Source organism: Pan troglodytes, chromosome 8 (assembly GCF_028858775.2).
Source record: "Pan troglodytes isolate AG18354 chromosome 8, NHGRI_mPanTro3-v2.0_pri, whole genome shotgun sequence".
Lineage (NCBI taxonomy): Eukaryota > Metazoa > Chordata > Mammalia > Primates > Hominidae > Pan > Pan troglodytes.
Genome location: NC_072406.2, coordinates 146,073,316 through 146,101,250, shown reverse-complemented (window position 1 = coordinate 146,101,250; position 27,935 = coordinate 146,073,316). Strand labels below are relative to the sequence as shown.

General features: G+C 51.9%; 2 protein-coding genes and 1 pseudogene across 2 annotated transcripts; 1 reads left to right on the top strand and 2 right to left on the bottom strand.

Annotated features, from left to right (window-relative positions):
• Positions 1-340: 340 nt before the first annotated feature.
• Positions 341-21,221, top strand: LOC134807049 (protein capicua homolog; annotated as a pseudogene).
• Positions 7,310-8,519, bottom strand: LOC112207490 (putative uncharacterized protein FLJ44672). Its single transcript, XM_024353526.3, has one exon. It carries the CDS (start codon positions 8,295-8,297, stop codon positions 7,446-7,448), a length of 852 nt encoding a protein of 283 aa, XP_024209294.3. The 5' UTR covers positions 8,298-8,519; the 3' UTR covers positions 7,310-7,445.
• Positions 21,222-21,271: 50 nt separating the features above from the next.
• On the bottom strand, positions 21,272-22,387 carry LOC134807087 (putative uncharacterized protein FLJ44672). Its single transcript, XM_063781227.1, has one exon. It carries the CDS (start codon positions 22,251-22,253, stop codon positions 21,402-21,404), a length of 852 nt encoding a protein of 283 aa, XP_063637297.1. The 5' UTR covers positions 22,254-22,387; the 3' UTR covers positions 21,272-21,401.
• Between the last annotated feature and the right edge of the window lie 5,548 nt (positions 22,388-27,935).

The window sequence follows — 27,935 nt, the reverse complement described above, 5'->3', positions numbered from 1 at the left end:
TTCAGCCTGGAAGGTTGAGGCTGCAGTCAGCTGCGATAGCGCTACTACACTCCAGCCTTGGACAACAGAGGGAGACCCTGTCTCGGAAAATAAATAAATAAATAAAACAGGTTAGAAACTGTAATGAGGTCTGCTGGGCAAAATTCCATATAAGCAAAGTATAAATTAATAAAGCAAATCGTGATAAATTAGTACGATTGACTTTCTGGAGTTTCTGACAATAAAAGTAAGGAAAATGCAGAACACAAAGACAGAGAGTAAAAAGAGAAATTAGGAAAGCATTCTACATGTTGAATAGGAAGACACTGGCCATGTTCGTGCAGCGGCAGTATGTCGTGACATGACATACCTTGGAGAGAAGTTAACAGATGAGGAAGTTGATAAAAATCATCAGAGAAGCAAAACACTGGTAGCGACACTCAAGTAAACTACGAAATTTCCGTAACTTATGTCAGCAAAGTGGGAATACTGTACAGTGTGTGTTGAAGTTCCTATACAACATTGTTTACCTGCCCTTTGTTTGTTTGTAAGGAATGTATATACTAAAAGTTCTTCTTGCTGCCAAAAGAATATGTGTGAATAAGTCACTTTAACTTATTCTTCTGTTTTTCTTTTATCTTCCTGCCATCATCCCACAGCCTTACTTTAGAAATTTTTTTTTTAGAAAATTGAACAAGTGCTCCTTGTGGTGGCAAATACCTCGAGGATGGGAGGCAGGGGTGGAAGGGTCACTTGAGGCCATTAGTTTGAAACCAGCCTGGCCAACAAAGTGAGACCCCATGTCTACAAAACAATTTAAAAATTACCCAAGTATCGTCATGTATACCTACAGTCCCAGCTACCTCAACTTACGGAGAAAGTTCAGGGCCTGGAGAGAAGGCTGGGAGGCAGGAGCTGGGTCTAAAGAGGCCATTGTAACGATGGAGCTGTGCCTGTGGAGGCTGTTGTGAGGCAGTAGCCTCATCTGCGGAGACTGCCGTGACGTAGGGTATGGGCCTAAATAGGCCATTGTGAGTCAGGAGCTTGGTCTGTAGAGACTGACTGGAGAAAGTTCTGGGCCTGGAGAGGCTGCCGGGAGGTAGGAGCTGGGCCAAAAGATGTAAGCACATTTACATTTATTAGGCACTTTATTTCCATTATTACACTGTAATATATAATAAAATAATTATAGAACTCACCATAATGTCGAATCAGTGGGCGTGTTAAGCTTGTTTTCCTGAAACTGGATGGTCCCACCTGAGCGTGATGGGAGAAAGTGACAGATCAATAGGTATTAGATTCTCATAAGGACAGCGCAACCTAGATCCCTCACATACCCGGTTCACAACAGGGTGCGTTCTCCTGTGAGAATCTAATGCTGCTGCTCATCTGAGAAGGCGGAGCTCAGGCGGGAATGTGAGCAAAGGGGAGTGGCTGTAAATACAGACGAAGCTTCCCTCACTCCCTCACTGGACACCACTCACCTCCTGCTGTGTGGCTCCTTACGGCTCCATGGCTCAGGGGTTGGGGACCCCTGCTCAAGTGCATCCAAAGCGACCCTTCCCAAAACAGTCTTCACAGTGGTCAAGGGCAGAAACCACTTAGCTCCCAAGGCATGTGCCTCAGCTGGCATTTTGTCACAATCAGCAGTAAGTGGTAGCTTGAGTCACTGTGAGGTCACCTACTGGAAATCACCAGCATCCCATTTCCCACTGGCAAAGAGCTCAGCACTGCCCCCTGGGAAACCAAACCTATGCCCAAATCCCATCTGTGTGGGTTTACCTCCTGGGACCCTTCCTAACATATTAGTCAGAGTCCAATCAGGAAGCATAAACCACTCAAAAGTTTAAAGTGGTAAAATTTAATACAGAGAATTATTCATTATAACAGGTGAACAGCACAATGAGAGATTGGCTAGCACAAAGTAAAGAGAACTCTAGAGAATATGGGACTAGCCCAGGCCAGGCATGGTGGCTCATGCCTGAAATTCCAGCCATTTGAGAAGCTAATGCAGGAAGATTGCTTAAGGCCAGGAGCTAGAGACCGGTCTGGACAACACAGTGAGACCCTGTCTCTATCCAAAAAAAAAATGAAAAAAAGTTAGCTGGGAGTGGTGGTGCACACTTGTAGTCCCAGCTACTCGGAATGCTGAAGTTTGAGCCTGGGAGGTCAAGGCTGCAGCGAGGCATGATTATGCCGCTACAGTCCAGCCTGGTGACAGAGCAAGACCCTGTCTCAAAGAACAAAACAACAACAACAACCATTTACAGACAGAGAAGAGATAGAGCTAATAAGCTAAGGAAAGATGTTGAAATGTGACAAGTAAAGTAACATGAGGTCTTTTATCTATTTAAAATAATCAAACAAAAAATGACTTACTAAATTATAATACCCTGTGCTGGCAAAGGTGCAGTGAAATGGGCACTTTCTTATACTACGAGGGGTGTTGAAATTGTGTATAAGCCTTCCAGGGTAAAGCCTGTCAATTTTTTAAAATAGTGGAGACAGGGTCTCACCATACTGCCATACTGCCTCCTCCAACTCTTGGCCTCAAGCAATCCTCCTCTCTTGGCCTCCCAAAGTGCTAAGATTATAGCTGGGAGGCACTCAAAACCCTGTCAACTTACATCAAGGGTAATGAGAATGTCCATTCACCATGACTCACAGTAATCTTACTTCTGGGGAGACAATTCAATCTAAACAAAAGGTCATCTGGACACACACAGTAGAAATCTGGGAGTAACTGAAGACAGAGTTGGTAAGTGAAATAAGAAACAGTTCTAAGAAATTAAACTATGGTATCAATAGGCACCTGGTATAAAAGTTCAGTTGACGTTAGCGGCTACTTTTCTGTTGTTTTGAGACAGGGTCTCACTCTGTCACCCAGGCTGGAGTGCAGAGGCCTGATCATGACTCACTGCAGTCTCAGCCTCCCTGGGCTCAAGCGATCCTCCCACCTCAGCCTCCCAAGTAGCTGGGACTACAGGAACATGCCACCACACTAGGCTAATTCATGTATTTTTCTGTAGGGACGGTGACTCCCCCTGCGTTTCCAAGGCCTATCGCAAACTCTTGGCCTCAAGCCATCCTCCCGCCTCAGCCTCCCAAAGTGTTGCGATTACCAGTGTGAGCCACCACACCTGGCCAGCTGCTACTTTTAGCAATATTATTATTATTATTCCACTCAATTAAAAATGATTATTTTCAAGGCTATGCAACAGAATGTATCCTACAGCGTAATTGTAAAAACATATACAGTCGTCGTCCCTCAGTATACAGAATCAGTTCCAGCACCCCATCTCTGCATATACCAAAATCCATGCTTACTCACGTTTCGCTGTCACCCCTCTGGAATCCACGTATACGAAAATTCCAAATATTAGTTGGGCATAGTGTCAAGCACCTGTAGTCTCAGCCACGTGGGAGGGTGAGGTAGGAGGATCGCTTCAGCCTGGAAGGTTGAGGCTGCAGTCAGCTGCGATAGCACTACTACACTCCAGCCTTGGACAACAGAGGGAGACCCTGTCTCAGAAAAAAAACAAAATAAAACAGGTTAGAAATTGTAATCTAACCCTAACCCTAACGCCTTTACCCTAACCTTAACCCTAACCCTAACCCTTCCCTAACCCTAAACCTAACACAAAACCCTAACCCTAACCCCTAACTCCTAACCCCTACACTAACCCTAACCACTAACCCCTACACTAACCCTAACCACTAACCCCTAACGCTAACACCAAACCCTAACCCTAACCCTAACCCTAACCCAAACCACAACCCCAACCCGAACCCAAACCCTAACCAAAAACCCTAACCCTAACCCTAAACCCTAACCCCAAACCCTAAGCCCTAACCCCTAACCCCTGACCCTAACCCTAACCCTAACCCGAACCCGAACCCAAACCCCAACCTCAACCAGAACCCAAACCCGAACCCTAACCCTAACCAATAACCCTAACCTTAACCCTAAACCCTAACCCCTAACCCGAACCCTAACCCTAACTTTAACCAATAACCCTAACCCTAACCCTAAACCCTAAGCCTAACCGGAACCCGAACCCGAACCCTAACCCTAAACCCTAACCCTAACCCTATCCCTAACCCTAACCCTAAACCCTAACCCTAACAACCCTAAAACCCTAACCCTTACCCTAACAACCCTAAAACCCTAACCCTAACCCTAACAACCCTAAAACCCTAACCCTAACCCTAACAACCCTAAAACCCTAACCCTAACAACCCTAAAACCCTAACCCTAACAACCCTAAAACCCTAACCCTAACCCTAGTGAGCCGAGACCACACATTGCACTCCAGCCTGGGTGACAGAGCATGACTCTGTCTCAAAAAAAAAAAAAAAAAAAGAAAAAGAAAAAGAAAAAAAGACAGAGAAAAGAAAGCCAACAAGACACCATTAGGCAAACCATTGTCAGGTTATGGGAGTTTGGGAAGGAAAGTAGAGAAAGGAGAAGAAAGCTTATTTAAAGAATGGCTGAAAACTGCCTAAATCATGGGAAAGATTTAGACATCTAAATCCATGAAGCTTAAAGATTCCTAAAGAGGTTCAAACCAAATAGATACTCACCAAGTCACAATATAATCAAATAGTCAAAAGTTAAAGAAACTTTGCAGGTCAGGACAGACTCGAGTAATACATTCAAAGTGCTGAAAGAAAAAAACTGCCAGCAACTAATACTATGTCTGACAAAGCTGTCCTTCAGAAAGAAAAAAGAAATAACGTGCTTCCTCGACAAACAAAGCTGAGGGCATTCAGGACCACTAGGTCTACCTTAAAAAAATGCTTAACGGAGTTTTTCAAGTAAACATGAATGAAGTTGGGAGCAGTGGCTCATGCCTGTAATCCCATTTTGGGAGGCTGAGGTGGGTGGATCACCTGAGGTCGGGAGGTCAAGACCAGCCTGGCCAACATGGCAAAACCCCACCTCCAGTAAAAATACAAAAAATTAGCCAGGTATGAAGGCCACTGAGATCGTGCCACTGCACTCCAGCCTGGGTGACAAGAGTCAAACTACATTTCAAAAACAAAAAAACAAAAAAAACAAAACTTGAGGCCTGGCCTTCTGCTCCTCTCCAACCCCCCCTTCTCTGGGCCCAAGCCACCTTGGCTGAGGAGGGGGCGAGGTGTGAGCGCCTGCCAGGAACCCCCCGCCCGGACCAAGTACTCGGCCCCCAGGCCTGCGTTCAGTGAGGCCTCCCGTGGCGTCAGCATGTTCGTGTGGAGGAATGTGGAAGGTCACTCTGTGGCCATGTTCCCCTGGTACTCCATCCCCTTCCTCACCCCTCCCTGCAGCCACACGAGGCCCAGCAACCTGCCAGTCACTCAGTGGCCTCCAACCAGAGAAAACAACCTGCCAAGTTGGCAGCTGTTGCTCATGAGCATCCACCAGGTGGGACAGGGAGTGTTGACCCTGGGCAGCCCCCTGGAGCCACCTGCCCTGAAAGCCCAGGGCCCGCAACCCCACACACTTTGGGGGTGGTGGAACCTGGTAAAAGCTCACCTCCCACCATGGAGGAGGAGCCCTGGGCCCCTCAGGGGAGTCCCTGCTGGACAGTGAGACAGAGAATGACCATGATGATGCTTTCCTCTCCATCATGTCTCCTGACACCCAGTTGCCTCTACCACTCAGATGATGTCAGGCCCAGTCCCTCAGTGCCCTGCGCAAGGAACAGGACTCATCTTCTGAGAAGGATGGACGCAGCCCCAACAAATGGGACAAGGACCACATCCGGTGGCCCATGAGTGGCGGTCATGATCTTCAGCAAGCGGCACCAGGCCCTGGCAGGGCGCACCAGGGTCACTCCAACCAGGATATCCGGACCGTCAGCCAGATGCTGAGCGAGCGGTGGTACACCCTGGGGCCCAATGAGACGCAGAAATACCACGACCTGGCCTTCCAGGTGAAGGTGGCCCACTTGCAACAAGGACCGAAAGAAGTCCAGCTCAGAGGCCAAGCCCACAAGCCAGGGGCTAGCAGGAGTGTAACAAGGGCTCGTGGGAGCGGAGCATATCAGAGACGGGCACTGCCGCTGCCCCTGGGGTGTCCTCTGAACTCCTGTCAGTTGCAGCCTAAACACTCCAGAGCTCGGATACCAAGGAGCAGCTTCTGTGGGGCAGAACGGCTGCACACAGTCAGGGAACCTGGCTCAGCCTGGCCCAAGCCTTCTCCCACAGGGGGGTACACAGCCTGGACGGCAGGGAAATAGACCGTCAGGCACTACAGGAACTGACACAGGTGGTGTCTGGCACTGCATCATACTCTGGCCCAAAGCCTTCTACTCAGTATGAAGCTCCAGGCCACTTTGCAGCCCCTGGTGAGGGAGGTGACCAGTGGGCAGCCCTGCTGCTGCCCACTTGAGATGCTCATTCCCAGCACATGGCCAGTGAGGACATAGCGAGTGACGAGGAGCACACGGTCATCCATGAGGAGGAGGGGGTGATGATGTCATTGCTGATGATGGCTTTAGCACCACTGACACTGATCTCAAGTTCAAGGAGTGGGTGACTGACTTGAGAGTGGGGACAACTCTGGGGAGGAGCCAGAGGGCAACAAGGGCTTTGGTGGGAAGGTACCTGCACCTGTCATTCCTTCCTCCTTTACTCCTGCCGCCCCTTGCTGGATCCTGAGCCCCCAGGGTCCCCCGATCCACCTGCAGCTTTTGGCAAAGTCTATGGTCCCACCCTGTCCTCCCCCTACACATACTCGGATGCTTCCTCCTCAACCTTGGCACCCACCTCCTTCTTACTGGGCCCAGGATCCTTCAAAGCCCAGGAGTATGGTCAAGGCAGCAGAGCGGGCCCCCTGTGGCCCCTACCCCTGGGGATGGGGACCCACGGACGCCTTCCAAGGCGACCTGTTTCCTCCCAATGGATCCTGCCACCTTCTGGGGCAAGAGACCTGAAAGTGTGGGCGACCTGGAGCTACCAGGCTCCTCAGTCATCAGGGTCCCTCCCAACACTAAGGCTTTCCTAGGCAGGAGCTGGGCTGAGCCACCCGGGGGGCAGAGGGGGGCTGGACTCAGGTGAGTATGGGGGTGGGGGCTCCTGCACTTCGACACAGGCAGCGGGAGGGTTTTCTCCCCATTCCCTCTGCACTCCCACCTTGAGCTATACTTTTTAAGAAAGTGATTCACCCTGCCTTTGCCCCCTTCCCCAGAACAGAACACGTTGATCATGGGCGATATTTTTCATTGTGCCAAAAAGTTGCCGTGACCGTCATTAAACCTGTTTAACACCAAATAATAAGTAAAATAAAATAAAAAATTCGGGCTTGGTGCAGAAACTCACCCCAAATAAATCACCTACCAAAATATTTACATAATGGTGGAAATATTCCAAAATTCAATATTTTGGGATTTATACACAAAAGATAAACAAATTAGAGGCCAAGAGGCTGCCGGAAGGGAAAAACGGGGCCTGGGAAGGCCGTTGTGAGGAATGAGCTGGGCCTAAAGAGGCCGCTGGCAGGCGGGAGCTGGGCCTGCCGAAGCGGCCGAGAGGCAGGAGCTTTGGACTCGGGAGGCCGCAATGAGGCAAGAGCTAGCTGGGCATGGAGAGTCCGCTGTGAGTCTGCTGTGAGTCCAGGCCCATGCAGGCCTTCGAGAGGCAGGAGGCCGGGCCTGCAAAGGCCCACTGGAGGTCAACTTCTGGGCCTGAAGAGGCCACCAAAAGTCAAAAGCGGGGCCTGGGAAGGCCGCCAAGAGCCATGAGCTGGTCTGGGCTGAAAGAGGCCACTGGGAGGCAGGAGGAGCTGGGCCTGGAGAGGCTGACTCGAGGAAGTTTTGCACCTGGAGAGGCCGCCGAGAGGACGGAGCTGGGCCCGGGAAGGCCGACTTGCTGCTCTTCCAGGCCCAATTCCAGGCCGACTTGACGACGACTTGGGCCTGCAGAGGCCGCCGGGAGGCCGGAGCTGGGCCTGGAGAGGCCGACTTCAGGACGATTTGGGCCTGCAGAGGCCGCCGGGAGGCCCAAGCTGGGCCTAGAGGAGCCCACCGACCTTGCCATCGGAGGGCAGGAGCTGAGCCTGGAGAGGCCACCGTGAGGCCTGAGCTGGGCCTGGGGAGCTTGGCTTCGGGAAGTGGTGGGCCTACCAGGGCCGCTGGGAGCTGGGCAGGAGCTGAGTCCAAAGACGGTGTTGGGAGGCCAGAGTCAGGCCTGGAGACACAGCCGGGAGGAAGAGCTGGGCCCGGGGAGGACGCCGGGAGGCTGCAAGTGGGTCTGGAGAGGCCGATTTGAGGAGGCCCGGCCTCCGCCTCCCACATGGCGGCCTCTGCAGGCACAGCTGTTTCTCCTGGCTGCATCTCCCGCCTCCCAGGAAACAAGCTCTTTTGGCTCAGCTCCCGCCTGCGTTTGTAGACCCCGAAGTTTCGGCAACCAAGCTCTTCAGACCCACATCCCGCCTCCCAGTACCTGAACAGTCCCAGCTCCGGCTGGAGAACAGAGTCTGTAGGCCCCGCCGTTCCCTCAGAGGGGTGTCTCCAGGCCCAGCTCTCGCCCCACCGCGACCTCCCAGGCCCAAGTCCCTGCCTGCCTCCCAGCAGCCCGCGTGCGACCCTGCTCCTCCCTCACGGTGGCCTGTTGAGGCAGGGGCTCACGCTGACCTCTCTCAGCGTGGGAGGGGCCGGTGTGAGGCAAGGGCTCACACTGACCTCTCTCAGCGTGGGAGGGGCCGGTGTGAGGCAAGGGGCTCACGCTGACCTCTCTCAGCGTGGGAGGGGCCGGTGTGAGGCAAGGGCTCACACTGACCTCTCTCAGCGTGGGAGGGGCCGGTGTGAGGCAAGGGGCTCACGCTGACCTCTCTCAGCGTGGGAGGGGCCGGTGTGAGGCAAGGGCTCACACTGACCTCTCTCAGCGTGGGAGGGGCCGGTGTGAGGCAAGGGGCTCACGCTGACCTCTCTCAGCGTGGGAGGGGCCGGTGTGAGGCAAGGGCTCACGCTGACCTCTCTCAGCGTGGGAGGGGCCGGTGTGAGGCAAGGGGCTCACGCTGACCTCTCTCAGCGTGGGAGGGGCCGGTGTGAGGCAAGGGCTCACGCTGACCTCTCTCAGCGTGGGAGGGGCCGGTGTGAGGCAAGGGGCTCGCGCTGACCTCTCTCAGCGTGGGAGGGGCCGGTGTGAGGCAAGGGCTCACGCTGACCTCTCTCAGCGTGGGAGGGGCCGGTGTGAGGCAAGGGGCTCACGCTGACCTCTGTCAGCGAGGGAGGGGCCGGTGTGAGGCAAGGGCTCACGCTGACCTCTCTCAGCGTGGGAGGGGCCGGTGTGAGGCAAGGGCTCACGCTGACCTCTCTCAGCGTGGGAGGGGCCGGTGTGAGGCATGGGGCTCACGCTGACCTCTCTCAGCGTGAGAGGGGCCGGTGTGAGGCAAGGGCTCACGCTGACCTCTCTCACCGTGGGAGGGGCCGGTGTGAGGCATGGGGCTCACGCTGACCTCTCTCAGCGTGGGAGGGGCCGGTGTGAGGCATGGGGCTCACTCTGACCTCTCTCAGCGTGGGAGGGGCCGGTGTGAGGCAAGGGCTCACGCTGACCTCTCTCAGCGTGGGAGGGGCCGGTGTGAGGCAAGGGCTCATGCTGACCTCTCTCACTGTGGGAGGGGCCGGTGTGAGGCATGGGGCCCAGGCTGACCTCTGTCAGCCAGGGAGGGGCCGGTGTGAGGCAAGGGCTCACGCTGACCTCTCTCAGCGTGGGAGGGGCCGGTGTGAGGCAAGGGCTCACGCTGACCTCTCTCAGCGTGGGAGGGGCCGGTGTGGGGCATGGGGCTCACTCTGACCTCTCTCAGCGTGAGAGGGGCCGGTGTGAGGCAAGGGCTCACGCTGACCTCTCTCAGCGTGGGAGGGGCCGGTGTGAGGCATGGGGCTCACGCTGACCTCTCTCAGTGTGGGAGGGGCCGGTGTGAGGCATGGGGCTCACTCTGACCTCTCTCAGCGTGGGAGGGGCCGGTGTGAGGCAAGGGCTCACGCTGACCTCTCTCAGCGTGGGAGGGGCCGGTGTGAGGCATGGGGCTCACTCTGACCTCTCTCAGCGTGGGAGGGGCCGGTGTGAGGCAAGGGCTCACGCTGACCTCTCTCAGCGTGGGAGGGGCCGGTGTGAGGCATGGGGCTCACTGTGACCTGTCTCAGCGTGGGAGGGGCCGGTGTGAGGCAAGGGCTCACGCTGACCTCTCTCAGCGTGGGAGGGGCCGGTGTGAGGCATGGGGCTCACTCTGACCTCTCTCAGTGTGGGAGGGGCCGGTGTGAGGCAAGGGCTCACGCTGACCTCTCTCAGCGTGGGAGGGGCCGGTGTGTGGCAAGGGCTCACGCTGACCTCTCTCAGCGAGGGAGGGGCCGGTGTGAGGCAAGGGCTCACGCTGACCTCTCTCAGCGTGGGAGGGGCCGGTGTGAGACAAGGGGCTCACGCTGACCTCTCTCAGCGTGGGAGGGGCCGGTGTGAGGCAAGGGCTCACGCTGACCTCTCTCAGCCTGGGAGGGGCCGGTGTGAGGCATGGGGCTCACTCTGACTTCTCTCAGTGTGGGAGGGGCCGGTGTGAGGCAAGGGCTCACGCTGACCTCTCTCAGCGTGGGAGGGGAAGGTATGAGGCAAGGGCTCACGCTGACGTCTCTCAGCGTGGGAGGGGCCGGTGTGAGGCATGGGGCTCACTCTGACCTCTCTCAGCATGGGAGGGGCTGGTGTGAGGCAAGGGCTCACGACCTCTCTCAGCGTGGGAGGGGCCGGTGTGAGGCAAGGGCTCACGCTGACCTCTCTCAGCATGGGAGGGGCCGGTGTGAGGCATGGGGCTCACTCTGACCTCTCTCAGCATGGGAGGGGCCGGTGTGAGGCAAGGGCTCACGCTGACCTCTCTCAGCGTGGGAGGGGCCGGTGTGAGGCAGGGGCTCATGCCTCTGGGCAGGGTACCAGAGGCATGGGCATCAACAGGCCACCGTGAGGGAGGAGCTGGGCCGCACGCGGGCTGCTGGGAGGCAGGCAGGGACTTGGCCCTGAGAGGCTGCCGTGGGGTCAAGAGCTGGGCCTGGAGAGGCCCCTGGGAGGCAAGAGCGGGACCTGCATAGGCTGTTCTCCAACCATTGCTGGGCCCGTACAGGCCACCGGGCGGCAGGAATTAGGCCCGAAGAACTTGGCTGGAGAAAGTTCGGGGCCCACAAAGGCGGTTGGGAGCTGGGCAGGAGTTGAGCCAAAAGAGCTTGCTTACTTGCTGGGAGGCACGGCCGGGAGATGCCAACTTCAGGACAACTTGGGCCTGCAGAGGTCGCCGGGAGGCCCAAGCTTGGCGTGGAGGAGCCCACCGACCGGAGACCATTTGGGGCCTGCAGGTGCCATCGGAGGGCAGGAGCTCATCCTGGAGAGGCCACCGTGAGGCCTGACCTGGGCCTGGGGAGCTTGGCTTGAGGAAGCTGTGGGCTGTGGATATTGGATATATCCCATATCCGATGGAGCTGTGCCTGTGGAGGCTGTTGTGAGGCAGCAGCCTCATCTGCGGAGACTGCCGTGACGTAGGGTATGGGCCTAAATAGGCCATTGTGAGTCATGAGCTTGGTCTGTAGAGGTTGACTGGAGAAAGTTCTGGGCCTGGAGAGGCTGCCGGGAGGTAGGAGCTGGGCCAAAAGATTTAAGCACATTTACATTTATTAGGGACTTTATTTCCATTATTACAATATATAATAATATATTTCATATATTAATATATTTAACATATTAATATATATAATAAATATATATATTTATTATATATCCCATATATAATAAAATAATTATAGAACTCACCATAATGTCGAATCAGTGGGCGTGTTAAGCTTGTTTTCCTGAAACTGGATGGTCCCACCTGAGCGTGATGGGAGAAAGTGACAGATCAATAGGTATTAGATTCTCATAAGGACAGCGCAACCTAGATCCCTCACATGCACGGTTCACAACAGGGTGCGTTCTCCTATGAGAATCTAATGCTGCTGCTCATCTGAGAAGGCGGAGCTCAGGCGGGAATGTGAGCAAAGGGGAGTGGCTGTAAATACAGACGAAGCTTCCCTCACTCCCTCACTCGACACCACTCACCTCCTGCTGTGTGGCTGCCTACGGCTCCATGGCTCAGGGGTTGGGGACCCCTGCTCAAGTGCATCCAAAGCGACCCTTCCCAAAACAGTCTTCACAGTGGTCAAGGGCAGCAACCACTTAGCTCCCAAGGCATGTGCCTCAGCTGGCATTTCATCACAATCAACAGTAAGAGGTAGCTTGAGTCACTGTGAGGTCACCTACTGGAAATCACCAGCATCCCATTTCCCACTGGCAAAGAGCTCAGCACTGCCCCCTGGGAAACCAAACCTATGCCCAAATCCCATCTGTGTGGGTTTACCTCCTGGGACCCTTCCTAACATATTAGTCAGAGTCCAATCAGGAAGCATAAACCACTCAAAAGTTTAAAGTGGTAAAATTTAATATGGAGAATTATTCATTATAACAGGTGAACAGCATAATGAGAGATTGGCTAGCACAAAGTAAAGAGAACTCTAGAGAATATGGGACTAGCCCAGGCCAGGCATGGTGGCTCATGCCTGAAATTCCAGCCATTTGAGAAGCTAATGCAGGAGGATTGCTTAAGGCCAGGAGCTAGAGACCGGTCTGGACAACACAGTGAGACCCTGTCTCTATCCAAAAGAAGAAAAAAGTTAGCTGGGAGTGGTGGTGCACACTTGTAGTCCCAGCTACTCGGAATGCTGAAGTTTGAGCCTGGGAGGTCAAGGCTGCAGTGAGGCATGATTATGCCACTACAGTCCAGCCTGGTGACAGAGCAAGACCCTGTCTCCAAGAACAAAACAACAACAACCATTTACAGACAGAAAAGAAATAGAGCTAATAAGCTGAGGAAAGACGTTGAAATGTGACAAGTAGAGTAACATGAGGTCTTTTGTCTATTTAAAATAATCAAACAAAAAATGACTTACTAAATTATAATACCCTGTGCTGGCAAAGGTGCAGTGAAATGGGCACTTTCTTATACTATGAGGGGTGTTTAAATTGTGTATAAGCCTTCCAGGGTAAAGCCTGTCAATTTTTTAAAATAATGGAGACAGGGTCTCACCATACTGCCATACTGCCTCCTCCAACTCTTGGCCTCAAGCAATCCTCCTCTCTTAGCCTCCCAAAGTGCTAAGATTATACCTGGGAGGCACCCAAAACCCTGTCAATTTACATCAAAGGTAATGAGAATGTCCATTCACCATGACTCACAGTAATCTTACTTCTGGGGAGACAATTCAATCCAAACAAAAGATCATCTGTACACACACAGTAGAAATCTGGGAGTAACTGAAGACAGAGTTGGTAAGTGAAATAAGAAACAGTTCTAAGAAATTAAACTATGGTATCGGTAGGCACCTGGTAAAAGGTCAGTTGATGTTAGCTGCTACTTTTTTGTTGTTTTGAGACAGGGTCTCACTCTGTCACCCAGGCTGGAGTGCAGAGGCCTGATCATGACTCACTGCAGTCTCAGCCTCCCTGGGCTCAAGTGATCCTCCCACCTCAGCCTCCCAAGTAGCTGGGACTACAGGAACATGCCACCACACTAGGCTAATTCATGTGTTTTTCTGTAGGGATGGTGACTCCCCCTGCGTTTCCAAGGCCTATCGCAAACTCTTGGCCTCAAGCCATCCTCCCGCCTCAGCCTCCCAAAGTGTTGCGATTACCAGTGTGAGCCACCACACCTGGCCAGCTGCTACTTTTAGCAATATTATTATTATTATTCCACTCAATTAAAAATGATTATTTTCAAGGCTATGCAACAGTATGTATCCTACAGCGTAATTGTAAAAACATATACAGTCGTCATCCCTCAGTATACAGAATCAGTTCCAGCACCCCATCTCTGCATATACCAAAATCCATGCTTACTCACGTTACGCTGTCACCCCTCTGGAATCCACGTATACGAAAATTCCAAATATTAGTTGGGCATAGTGGCAAGCACCTGTAGTCTCAGCCACGTGGGAGGTTGAGGTGGGAGGATCGCTTCAGCCTGGAAGGTTGAGGCTGCAGTCAGCTGCGATAGCGCTACTACACTCCAGCCTTGGACAACAGAGGGAGACCCTGTCTCGGAAAATAAATAAATAAATAAAACAGGTTAGAAACTGTAATGAGGTCTGCTGGGCAAAATTCCATATAAGCAAAGTATAAATTAATAAAGCAAATCGTGATAAATTAGTACGATTGACTTTCTGGAGTTTCTGACAATAAAAGTAAGGAAAATGCAGAACACAAAGACAGAGAGTAAAAAGAGAAATTAGGAAAGCATTCTACATGTTGAATAGGAAGACACTGGCCATGTTCGTGCAGCGGCAGTATGTCGTGACATGACATACCTTGGAGAGAAGTTAACAGATGAGGAAGTTGATAAAAATCATCAGAGAAGCAAAACACTGGTAGCGACACTCAAGTAAACTACGAAATTTCCGTAACTTATGTCAGCAAAGTGGGAATACTGTACAGTGTGTGTTGAAGTTCCTATACAACATTGTTTACCTGCCCTTTGTTTGTTTGTAAGGAATGTATATACTAAAAGTTCTTCTTGCTGCCAAAAGAATATGTGTGAATAAGTCACTTTAACTTATTCTTCTGTTTTTCTTTTATCTTCCTGCCATCATCCCACAGCCTTACTTTAGAAATTTTTTTTTTAGAAAATTGAACAAGTGCTCCTTGTGGTGGCAAATACCTCAAGGATGGGAGGCAGGGGTGGAAGGGTCACTTGAGGCCATTAGTTTGAAACCAGCCTGGCCAACAAAGTGAGACCCCATGTCTACAAAACAATTTAAAAATTACCCAAGTATCGTCATGTATACCTACAGTCCCAGCTACCTCAACTTACGGAGAAAGTTCAGGGCCTGGAGAGAAGGCTGGGAGGCAGGAGCTGGGTCTAAAGAGGCCATTGTAACGATGGAGCTGTGCCTGTGGAGGCTGTTGTGAGGCAGTAGCCTCATCTGCGGAGACTGCCGTGACGTAGGGTATGGGCCTAAATAGGCCATTGTGAGTCAGGAGCTTGGTCTGTAGAGACTGACTGGAGAAAGTTCTGGGCCTGGAGAGGCTGCCGGGAGGTAGGAGCTGGGCCAAAAGATGTAAGCACATTTACATTTATTAGGCACTTTATTTCCATTATTACACTGTAATATATAATAAAATAATTATAGAACTCACCATAATGTCGAATCAGTGGGCGTGTTAAGCTTGTTTTCCTGAAACTGGATGGTCCCACCTGAGCGTGATGGGAGAAAGTGACAGATCAATAGGTATTAGATTCTCATAAGGACAGCGCAACCTAGATCCCTCACATACCCGGTTCACAACAGGGTGCGTTCTCCTGTGAGAATCTAATGCTGCTGCTCATCTGAGAAGGCGGAGCTCAGGCGGGAATGTGAGCAAAGGGGAGTGGCTGTAAATACAGACGAAGCTTCCCTCACTCCCTCACTGGACACCACTCACCTCCTGCTGTGTGGCTCCTTACGGCTCCATGGCTCAGGGGTTGGGGACCCCTGCTCAAGTGCATCCAAAGCGACCCTTCCCAAAACAGTCTTCACAGTGGTCAAGGGCAGAAACCACTTAGCTCCCAAGGCATGTGCCTCAGCTGGCATTTTGTCACAATCAGCAGTAAGTGGTAGCTTGAGTCACTGTGAGGTCACCTACTGGAAATCACCAGCATCCCATTTCCCACTGGCAAAGAGCTCAGCACTGCCCCCTGGGAAACCAAACCTATGCCCAAATCCCATCTGTGTGGGTTTACCTCCTGGGACCCTTCCTAACATATTAGTCAGAGTCCAATCAGGAAGCATAAACCACTCAAAAGTTTAAAGTGGTAAAATTTAATACAGAGAATTATTCATTATAACAGGTGAACAGCACAATGAGAGATTGGCTAGCACAAAGTAAAGAGAACTCTAGAGAATATGGGACTAGCCCAGGCCAGGCATGGTGGCTCATGCCTGAAATTCCAGCCATTTGAGAAGCTAATGCAGGAAGATTGCTTAAGGCCAGGAGCTAGAGACCGGTCTGGACAACACAGTGAGACCCTGTCTCTATCCAAAAAAAAAATGAAAAAAAGTTAGCTGGGAGTGGTGGTGCACACTTGTAGTCCCAGCTACTCGGAATGCTGAAGTTTGAGCCTGGGAGGTCAAGGCTGCAGCGAGGCATGATTATGCCGCTACAGTCCAGCCTGGTGACAGAGCAAGACCCTGTCTCAAAGAACAAAACAACAACAACAACCATTTACAGACAGAGAAGAGATAGAGCTAATAAGCTAAGGAAAGATGTTGAAATGTGACAAGTAAAGTAACATGAGGTCTTTTATCTATTTAAAATAATCAAACAAAAAATGACTTACTAAATTATAATACCCTGTGCTGGCAAAGGTGCAGTGAAATGGGCACTTTCTTATACTACGAGGGGTGTTGAAATTGTGTATAAGCCTTCCAGGGTAAAGCCTGTCAATTTTTTAAAATAGTGGAGACAGGGTCTCACCATACTGCCATACTGCCTCCTCCAACTCTTGGCCTCAAGCAATCCTCCTCTCTTGGCCTCCCAAAGTGCTAAGATTATAGCTGGGAGGCACTCAAAACCCTGTCAACTTACATCAAGGGTAATGAGAATGTCCATTCACCATGACTCACAGTAATCTTACTTCTGGGGAGACAATTCAATCTAAACAAAAGGTCATCTGGACACACACAGTAGAAATCTAGGAGTAACTGAAGACAGAGTTGGTAAGTGAAATAAGAAACAGTTCTAAGAAATTAAACTATGGTATCAATAGGCACCTGGTATAAAAGTTCAGTTGACGTTAGCGGCTACTTTTCTGTTGTTTTGAGACAGGGTCTCACTCTGTCACCCAGGCTGGAGTGCAGAGGCCTGATCATGACTCACTGCAGTCTCAGCCTCCCTGGGCTCAAGCGATCCTCCCACCTCAGCCTCCCAAGTAGCTGGGACTACAGGAACATGCCACCACACTAGGCTAATTCATGTATTTTTCTGTAGGGACGGTGACTCCCCCTGCGTTTCCAAGGCCTATCGCAAACTCTTGGCCTCAAGCCATCCTCCCGCCTCAGCCTCCCAAAGTGTTGCGATTACCAGTGTGAGCCACCACACCTGGCCAGCTGCTACTTTTAGCAATATTATTATTATTATTCCACTCAATTAAAAATGATTATTTTCAAGGCTATGCAACAGAATGTATCCTACAGCGTAATTGTAAAAACATATACAGTCGTCGTCCCTCAGTATACAGAATCAGTTCCAGCACCCCATCTCTGCATATACCAAAATCCATGCTTACTCACGTTTCGCTGTCACCCCTCTGGAATCCACGTATACGAAAATTCCAAATATTAGTTGGGCATAGTGTCAAGCACCTGTAGTCTCAGCCACGTGGGAGGGTGAGGTAGGAGGATCGCTTCAGCCTGGAAGGTTGAGGCTGCAGTCAGCTGCGATAGCACTACTACACTCCAGCCTTGGACAACAGAGGGAGACCCTGTCTCAGAAAAAAAACAAAATAAAACAGGTTAAAAATTGTAATCTAACCCTAACCCTAACGCCTTTACCCTAACCTTAACCCTAACCCTAACCCTTCCCTAACCCTAAACCTAACACAAAACCCTAACCCTAACCCCTAACTCCTAACCCCTACACTAACCCTAACCACTAACCCCTAACGCTAACACCAAACCCTAACCCTAACCCTAACCCTAAACCAAACCACAACCCCAACCCGAACCCAAACCCTAACCAAAAACCCTAACCCTAACCCTAAACCCTAACCCCAAACCCTAACCCCTAACCCCTAACCCCTGACCCTAACCCTAACCCTAACCCGAACCCGAACCCAAACCCCAACCTCAACCAGAACCCAAACCCGAACCCTAACCCTAACCAATAACCCTAACCTTAACCCTAAACCCTAACCCCTAACCCGAACCCTAACCCTAACTTTAACCAATAACCCTAACCCTAACCCTAAACCCTAAGCCTAACCGGAACCCGAACCCGAACCCTAACCCTAAACCCTAACCCTAACCCTATCCCTAACCCTAACCCTAAACCCTAACCCTAACAACCCTAAAACCCTAACCCTTACCCTAACAACCCTAAAACCCTAACCCTAACCCTAACAACCCTAAAACCCTAACCCTAACCCTAACAACCCTAAAACCCTAACCCTAACAACCCTAAAACCCTAACCCTAACAACCCTAAAACCCTAACCCTAACCCTAGTGAGCCGAGACCACACATTGCACTCCAGCCTGGGTGACAGAGCATGACTCTGTCTCAAAAAAAAAAAAAAAAGAAAAAGAAAAAGAAAAAAAGACAGAGAAAAGAAAGCCAACAAGACACCATTAGGCAAACCATTGTCAGGTTATGGGAGTTTGGGAAGGAAAGTAGAGAAAGGAGAAGAAAGCTTATTTAAAGAATGGCTGAAAACTGCCTAAATCATGGGAAAGATTTAGACATCTAAATCCATGAAGCTTAAAGATTCCTAAAGAGGTTCAAACCAAATAGATACTCACCAAGTCACAATATAATCAAATAGTCAAAAGTTAAAGAAACTTTGCAGGTCAGGACAGACTCGAGTAATACATTCAAAGTGCTGAAAGAAAAAAACTGCCAGCAACTAATACTATGTCTGACAAAGCTGTCCTTCAGAAAGAAAAAAGAAATAACGTGCTTCCTCGACAAACAAAGCTGAGGGCATTCAGGACCACTAGGTCTACCTTAAAAAAATGCTTAACGGAGTTTTTCAAGTAAACATGAATGAAGTTGGGAGCAGTGGCTCATGCCTGTAATCCCATTTTGGGAGGCTGAGGTGGGTGGATCACCTGAGGTCGGGAGGTCAAGACCAGCCTGGCCAACATGGCAAAACCCCACCTCCAGTAAAAATACAAAAAATTAGCCAGGTATGAAGGCCACTGAGATCGTGCCACTGCACTCCAGCCTGGGTGACAAGAGTCAAACTACATTTCAAAAACAAAAAAACAAAAAAAACAAAACTTGAGGCCTGGCCTTCTGCTCCTCTCCAACCCCCCCTTCTCTGGGCCCAAGCCACCTTGGCTGAGGAGGGGGCGAGGTGTGAGCCCCTGCCAGGAACCCCCCGCCCGGACCAAGTACTCGGCCCCCAGGCCTGCGTTCAGTGAGGCCTCCCGTGGCGTCAGCATGTTCGTGTGGAGGAATGTGGAAGGTCACTCTGTGGCCATGTTCCCCTGGTACTCCATCCCCTTCCTCACCCCTCCCTGCAGCCACACGAGGCCCAGCAACCTGCCAGTCACTCAGTGGCCTCCAACCAGAGAAAACAACCTGCCAAGTTGGCAGCTGTTGCTCATGAGCATCCACCAGGTGGGACAGGGAGTGTTGACCCTGGGCAGCCCCCTGGAGCCACCTGCCCTGAAAGCCCAGGGCCCGCAACCCCACACACTTTGGGGGTGGTGGAACCTGGTAAAAGCTCACCTCCCACCATGGAGGAGGAGCCCTGGGCCCCTCAGGGGAGTCCCTGCTGGACAGTGAGACAGAGAATGACCATGATGATGCTTTCCTCTCCATCATGTCTCCTGACACCCAGTTGCCTCTACCACTCAGATGATGTCAGGCCCAGTCCCTCAGTGCCCTGCGCAAGGAACAGGACTCATCTTCTGAGAAGGATGGACGCAGCCCCAACAAATGGGACAAGGACCACATCCGGTGGCCCATGAGTGGCGGTCATGATCTTCAGCAAGCGGCACCAGGCCCTGGCAGGGCGCACCAGGGTCACTCCAACCAGGATATCCGGACCGTCAGCCAGATGCTGAGCGAGCGGTGGTACACCCTGGGGCCCAATGAGACGCAGAAATACCACGACCTGGCCTTCCAGGTGAAGGTGGCCCACTTGCAACAAGGACCGAAAGAAGTCCAGCTCAGAGGCCAAGCCCACAAGCCAGGGGCTAGCAGGAGTGTAACAAGGGCTCGTGGGAGCGGAGCATATCAGAGACGGGCACTGCCACTGCCCCTGGGGTGTCCTCTGAACTCCTGTCAGTTGCAGCCTAAACACTCCAGAGCTCGGATACCAAGGAGCAGCTTCTGTGGGGCAGAACGGCTGCACACAGTCAGGGAACCTGGCTCAGCCTGGCCCAAGCCTTCTCCCACAGGGGGGTACACAGCCTGGACGGCAGGGAAATAGACCGTCAGGCACTACAGGAACTGACACAGGTGGTGTCTGGCACTGCATCATACTCTGGCCCAAAGCCTTCTACTCAGTATGAAGCTCCAGGCCACTTTGCAGCCCCTGGTGAGGGAGGTGACCAGTGGGCAGCCCTGCTGCTGCCCACTTGAGATGCTCATTCCCAGCACATGGCCAGTGAGGACATAGCGAGTGACGAGGAGCACACGGTCATCCATGAGGAGGAGGGGGTGATGATGTCATTGCTGATGATGGCTTTAGCACCACTGACACTGATCTCAAGTTCAAGGAGTGGGTGACTGACTTGAGAGTGGGGACAACTCTGGGGAGGAGCCAGAGGGCAACAAGGGCTTTGGTGGGAAGGTACTTGCACCTGTCATTCCTTCCTCCTTTACTCCTGCCGCCCCTTGCTGGATCCTGAGCCCCCAGGGTCCCCCGATCCACCTGCAGCTTTTGGCAAAGTCTATGGTCCCACCCTGTCCTCCCCCTACACATACTCGGATGCTTCCTCCTCAACCTTGGCACCCACCTCCTTCTTACTGGGCCCAGGATCCTTCAAAGCCCAGGAGTATGGTCAAGGCAGCAGAGCGGGCCCCCTGTGGCCCCTACCCCTGGGGATGGGGACCCACGGACGCCTTCCAAGGCGACCTGTTTCCTCCCAATGGATCCTGCCACCTTCTGGGGCAAGAGACCTGAAAGTGTGGGCGACCTGGAGCTACCAGGCTCCTCAGTCATCAGGGTCCCTCCCAACACTAAGGCTTTCCTAGGCAGGAGCTGGGCTGAGCCACCCGGGGGGCAGAGGGGGGCTGGACTCAGGTGAGTATGGGGGTGGGGGCTCCTGCACTTCGACACAGGCAGCGGGAGGGTTTTCTCCCCATTCCCTCTGCACTCCCACCTTGAGCTATACTTTTTAAGAAAGTGATTCACCCTGCCTTTGCCCCCTTCCCCAGAACAGAACACGTTGATCATGGGCGATATTTTTCATTGTGCCAAAAAGTTGCCGTGACCGTCATTAAACCTGTTTAACACCAAATAATAAGTAAAATAAAATAAAAAATTCGGGCTTGGTGCAGAAACTCACCCCAAATAAATCACCTACCAAAATATTCACATAATGGTGGAAATATTCCAAAATTCAATATTTTGGGATTTATACACAAAAGATAAACAAATTAGAGGCCAAGAGGCTGCCGGAAGGGAAAAACGGGGCCTGGGAAGGCCGTTGTGAGGAATGAGCTGGGCCTAAAGAGGCCGCTGGCAGGCGGGAGCTGGGCCTGCCGAAGCGGCCGAGAGGCAGGAGCTTTGGACTCGGGAGGCCGCAATGAGGCAAGAGCTAGCTGGGCATGGAGAGTCCGCTGTGAGTCTGCTGTGAGTCCAGGCCCATGCAGGCCTTCGAGAGGCAGGAGGCCGGGCCTGCAAAGGCCCACTGGAGGTCAACTTCTGGGCCTGAAGAGGCCACCAAAAGTCAAAAGCGGGGCCTGGGAAGGCCGCCAAGAGCCATGAGCTGGTCTGGGCTGAAAGAGGCCACTGGGAGGCAGGAGGAGCTGGGCCTGGAGAGGCTGACTCGAGGAAGTTTTGCACCTGGAGAGGCCGCCGAGAGGACGGAGCTGGGCCCGGGAAGGCCGACTTGCTGCTCTTCCAGGCCCAATTCCAGGCCGACTTGACGACGACTTGGGCCTGCAGAGGCCGCCGGGAGGCCGGAGCTGGGCCTGGAGAGGCCGACTTCAGGACGATTTGGGCCTGCAGAGGCCGCCGGGAGGCCCAAGCTGGGCCTAGAGGAGCCCACCGACCTTGCCATCGGAGGGCAGGAGCTGAGCCTGGAGAGGCCACCGTGAGGCCTGAGCTGGGCCTGGGGAGCTTGGCTTCGGGAAGTGGTGGGCCTACCAGGGCCGCTGGGAGCTGGGCAGGAGCTGAGTCCAAAGACGGTGTTGGGAGGCCAGAGTCAGGCCTGGAGACACAGCCGGGAGGAAGAGCTGGGCCCGGGGAGGACGCCGGGAGGCTGCAAGTGGGTCTGGAGAGGCTGATTTGAGGAGGCCCGGCCTCCGCCTCCCACATGGCGGCCTCTGCAGGCACAGCTGTTTCTCCTGGCTGCATCTCCCGCCTCCCAGGAAACAAGCTCTTTTGGCTCAGCTCCCACCTGCGTTTGTAGACCCCGAAGTTTCGGCAACCAAGCTCTTCAGACCCACATCCCGCCTCCCAGTACCTGAACAGTCCCAGCTCCGGCTGGAGAACAGAGTCTGTAGGCCCCGCCGTTGCCTCAGAGGGGTGTCTCCAGGCCCAGCTCTCGCCCCACCGCGACCTCCCAGGCCCAAGTCCCTGCCTGCCTCCCAGCAGCCCGCGTGCGACCCTGCTCCTCCCTCACGGTGGCCTGTTGAGGCAGGGGCTCACGCTGACCTCTCTCAGCGTGGGAGGGGCCGGTGTGAGGCAAGGGCTCACACTGACCTCTCTCAGCGTGGGAGGGGCCGGTGTGAGGCAAGGGGCTCACGCTGACCTCTCTCAGCGTGGGAGGGGCCGGTGTGAGGCAAGGGCTCACACTGACCTCTCTCAGCGTGGGAGGGGCCGGTGTGAGGCAAGGGGCTCACGCTGACCTCTCTCAGCGTGGGAGGGGCCGGTGTGAGGCAAGGGGTTCACGCTGCCCTCTCTCAGCGTGGGAGGGGCCGGTGTGAGGCATGGGACTCACGCTGACCTCTCTCAGCATGGGAGGGGCCGGTGTGAGGCAGGGGCTCATGCCTCTGGGCAGGTTACCAGAGGCATGGGCATCAACAGGCCACCGTGAGGGAGGAGCTGGACCGCACGCGGGCTGCTGGGAGGCAGGCAGGGACTTGGCCCTGGGAGGCCGCTGTGGGGTCAACAGCTGGGCCTGGAGAGGCCCCTCGGAGGCAAGAGCGGGATCTGCATAGGCTGTTCTCCAACCATTGCTGGGCCCGTACAGGCCACCGGGCGGCAGGAATTAGACCCGAAGAACTTGGCTGGAGAAAGTGCGGAGCCCACAAAGGCGGTTGGGAGCTGGGCAGGAGTTGAGCCAAAAGAGCTTGCTTACTTGCTGGGAGGCACGGCCGGGAGATGCCAACTTCAGTACAACTTGGGCCTGCAGAGGTCGCCGGGAGGCCCAAGCTTGGGGTGGAGGAGCCCACCGACCGGAGACCCTTTGGGGCCTGCAGGTGCCATCGGAGGGCAGGAGCTCATCCTGGAGAGGCCACCGTGATGCCTGACCTGGGCCTGGGGAGCTTGGCTTGAGGAAGCTGTGGGCTGTGGATACTGGATATATCCAATATCCGATGGAGCTGTGCCTGTGGAGGCTGTTGTGAGGCAGCAGCCTCATCTGCGGAGACTGCCGTGACGTAGGGTATGGGCCTAAATAGGCCATTGTGAGTCATGAGCTTGGTCTGTAGAGGCTGACTGGAGAAAGTTCTGGGCCTGGAGAGGCTGCCGGGAGGTAGGAGCTGGGCCAAAAGATTTAAGCACATTTACATTTATTAGGGACTTTATTTCCATTATTACAATATGTAATAATATATTTCATATATTAATATATTTAACATATTAATATATATAATAAATATATATATTTATTATATATCCAATATATAATAAAATAATTATAGAACTCACCATAATGTCGAATCAGTGGGCGTGTTAAGCTTGTTTTCCTGAAACTGGATGGTCCCACCTGAGCGTGATGGGAGAAAGTGACAGATCAATAGGTATTAGATTCTCAAAAGGACAGCGCAACCTAGATCCCTCACATGCACTGTTCACAACAGGGTGCGTTCTCCTATGAGAATCTAATGCTGATGCTCATCTGAGAAGGCGGAGCTCAGGCGGGAATGTGAGCAAAGGGGAGTGGCTGTAAATACAGACGAAGCTTCCCTCACTCCCTCACTCGACACCACTCACCTCCTGCTGTGTGGCTCCTTACGGCTCCATGGCTCAGGGTTTGGGGACCCCTGCTCAACTGCATCCAAAGCGACCCTTCCCAAAACAGTCTTCACAGTGGTAAACGGCAGAAACCACTTAGCTCCCAAGGCATGTGCCTCAGCTGGCATTTCGTCACAATCAACAGTAAGTGGTAGCTTGAGTCACTGTGAGGTCACCTACTGGAAATCACCAGCATCCCACTTCCCACTGGCAAAGAGCTCAGCACTGCCCCCTGGGAAACCAAACCTATGCCCAAATCCCATCTGTGTGGGTTTACCTCCTGGGACCCTTCCTAACATATTAGTCAGAGTCCAATCAGGAAGCATAAACCACTCAAAAGTTTAAAGTGGTAAAATTTAATACAGAGAATTATTCATTATAACAGGTGAACAGCACAATGAGAGATTGGCTAGCACAAAGTAAAGAGAACTCTAGAGAATATGGGACTAGCCCAGGCCAGGCATGGTGGCTCATGCCTGAAATTCCAGCCATTTGAGAAGCTAATGCAGGAGGATTGCTTAAGGCCAGGAGCTAGAGACCGGTCTGGACAACACAGTGAGACCCTGTCTCTATCCAAAAGAAGAAAAAAGTTAGCTGGGAGTGGTGGTGCACACTTGTAGTCCCAGCTACTCGGAATGCTGAAGTTTGAGCCTGGGAGGTCAAGGCTGCAGCGAGGCATGATTATGCCGCTACAGTCCAGCCTGGTGACAGAGCAAGACCCTGTCTCAAAGAACAAAACAACAAAAACAACCATTTACAGACAGAAAAGAGATAGAGCTAATAAGCTAAGGAAAGATGTTGAAATGTGACAAGTAAAGTAACATGAGGTCTTTTATCTATTTAAAATAATCAAACAAAAAATGACTTACTAAATTATAATACCCTGTGCTGACAAAGGTGCAGTGAAATGGGCACTTTCTTATACTATGAGGGGTGTTTAAATTGTGTATAAGCCTTCCAGGGTAAAGCCTGTCAATTTTTTAAAATAGTGGAGACAGGGTCTCACCATACTGCCATACTGCCTCCTCCAACTCTTGGCCTCAAGCAATCCTCCTCTCTTGGCGTCCCAAAGTGCTAAGATTATAGCTGGGAGGCACTCAAAACCCTGTCAACTTACATCAAGGGTAATGAGAATGTCCATTCACCATGACTCACAGTAATCTTACTTCTGGGGAGACAATTCAATCTAAACAAAAGGTCATCTGGACACACACAGTAAAAATCTGGGAGTAACTGAAGACAGAGTTGGTAAGTGAAATAAGAAACAGTTCTAAGAAATTAAACTATGGTATCAATAGGCACCTGGTATAAAAGTTCAGTTGATGTTAGTGGCTACTTTTTTGTTGTTTTGAGACAGGGTCTCACTCTGTCACCCAGGCTGGAGTGCAGAGGCCTGATCATGACTCACTGCAGTCTCAGCCTCCCTGGGCTCAAGTGATCCTCCCACCTCAGCCTCCCAAGTAGCTGGGACTACAGGAACATGCCACCACACTAGGCTAATTCATGTGTTTTTCTGTAGGGATGGTGACTCCCCCTGCGTTTCCAAGGCCTATCGCAAACTCTTGGCCTCAAGCCATCCTCCCGCCTCAGCCTCCCAAAGTGTTGTGATTACCAGTGTGAGCCACCACACCTGACCAGCTGCTACTTTTAGCAATATTATTATTATTATTCCACTCAATTAAAAATGATTATTTTCAAGGCTATGCAACAGAATGTATCCTACAGCGTAATTGTAAAAACATATACAGTCGTCGTCCCTCAGTATACAGAATCAGTTCCAGCACCCCATCTCTGCATATACCAAAATCCATGCTTACTCACGTTACGCTGTCACCCCTCTGGAATCCACGTATACGAAAATTCCAAATATTAGTTGGGCATAGTGTCAAGCACCTGTAGTCTCAGCCACGTGGGAGGTTGAGGTAGGAGGATCGCTTCAGCCTGGAAGGTTGAGGCTGCAGTCAGCTGCGATAGCACTACTACACTCCAGCCTTGGACAACAGAGGGAGACCCTGTCTCAGAAAAAAAACAAAATAAAACAGGTTAGAAATTGTAATCTAACCCTAACCCTAACGCCTTTACCCTAACTTTAACCCTAACCCTAACCCTACCCTAACCCTAAACCTAACACAAAACCCTAACCCTAACCCCTAACTCCTAACCCCTACACTAACCCTAACCCCTAACCCCTAACGCTAAAACCAAACCCTAACCCTAACCCAAACCCCAACCCCAACCCGAACCCGAACCCTAACCCTAACCAAAAACCCTAACCCTAACCCTAAACCCTAACCCCTAACCCCTAACCCGAACCCAAACCCCAACCCCAACCAGAACCCAAACCCGAAGCCTAACCCTAACCAATAACCCTAACCTTAACCCTAAACCGTAACCCCTAACCTGAACCCTAACCCTAACCCTAACTCTAACCAATAACCCTAACCCTAACCCTAAACCCTAAGCCTAACCGGAACCCGAACCCGAACCCTAACCCTAAACCCTAACCCTAACCGTAACCCTAAACCCTAACCCTAACAACCCTAAAACCCTAACCCTAACCCTAACAACCCTAAAACCCTAACCCTAACCCTAACAACCCTAAAACCCTAACCCTAACAACCCTAAAACCCTAACCCTAACAACCCTAAAACCCTAACCCTAACCCTAGTGAGCCGAGACAAGGTCTTACTATGTTGCCCAGACTGGTCTTGAACTCCTGGCCTCAAGTGATCCTCCTGCCTAAATTCCTAAAGTGCTGGGATTACCGGCATGAGCCATCATGCCTGGCTTCATGTTCATTTCTTCTTGCTGCTGCAACATAGTTTGCAGTTTCCTACATTTAGTGGCTTAAAACACCACAAGTCTACCATCTTACAGTTCTAGGGGCCAGAAACCCAAACTAGGTCTATTAAGGCTAAAGTCAAGGTGTCAGCAGGGCTGCATTCCTTCTGGAGACTCTAATATGTTCCCTTGGCTTTTCCAGCTTCTAGAAGCCACCCCCATTCCTTGGATCATGGCCCCTGACTCCATCTTCAAAGCCAGAGGTGAAGCATCTTCAAATCTCCCTCTCTTACCTCTGCTTTCATCACCACATCTCCTGCTCCAATTCTGAATCTCCTACTCTCTTTGATTTATAAAGACCCTTGTGATTGCTGGGCATGGTGGCTCCCACCCAGAATCCCAACACTTTGGGAGGTCAAGGCAGGAGGAACACTTGAGGCCCGAAGTTTGAAACTAGCATGAAAAACACAGTGAGACCGCCCCCCCGCAGAAAAAAATAAAAATAAATATTAGCCCGACATGGTGGTATGCGCCTGTAGTCCCAGCTACTTGAGAGGCTGAGGTGAGACAGTCGATTTAGCCGAGGAGTTTGAGATCAGCCTGGACGACATAACTAAATCTCATCTCTACAAGGACGAGGTGGGAGGATCACTTGAGCCCAGGAATTTGTGGCCAGCCTGGGCAACAAAAGAAGACCCCATCTGGCCGACATGGCCAACCTGGCCACCATGGTGAAACTCTGACTCTACAAAAATGAGCTGGGCATGGGTGACATGCATGTGTAGTCCTAGCTACTTGGGAGGTTGAGATGGGAGGATTGCTTGATCTCAGAAGGCCAAAGCTATAGTGAGCTATGATCACATCACTGCACTCCAGCCTGGATGACACAGGGAGATTCTGTCTCAAAAAAAAGAAAAGAAATATATATTTAATCTCTGTCCCTGGTTCCTGGCACAGAGCTTCTAAAGCTCTTACAAAGACCTCAGTGATAGATGTGACAGGAACATCTTTTGTTTTAATATTTGGTCTTGGTCCCAGGTTTCTAACACAAGAGCCTCTAAGAACTTTGGGATCTCC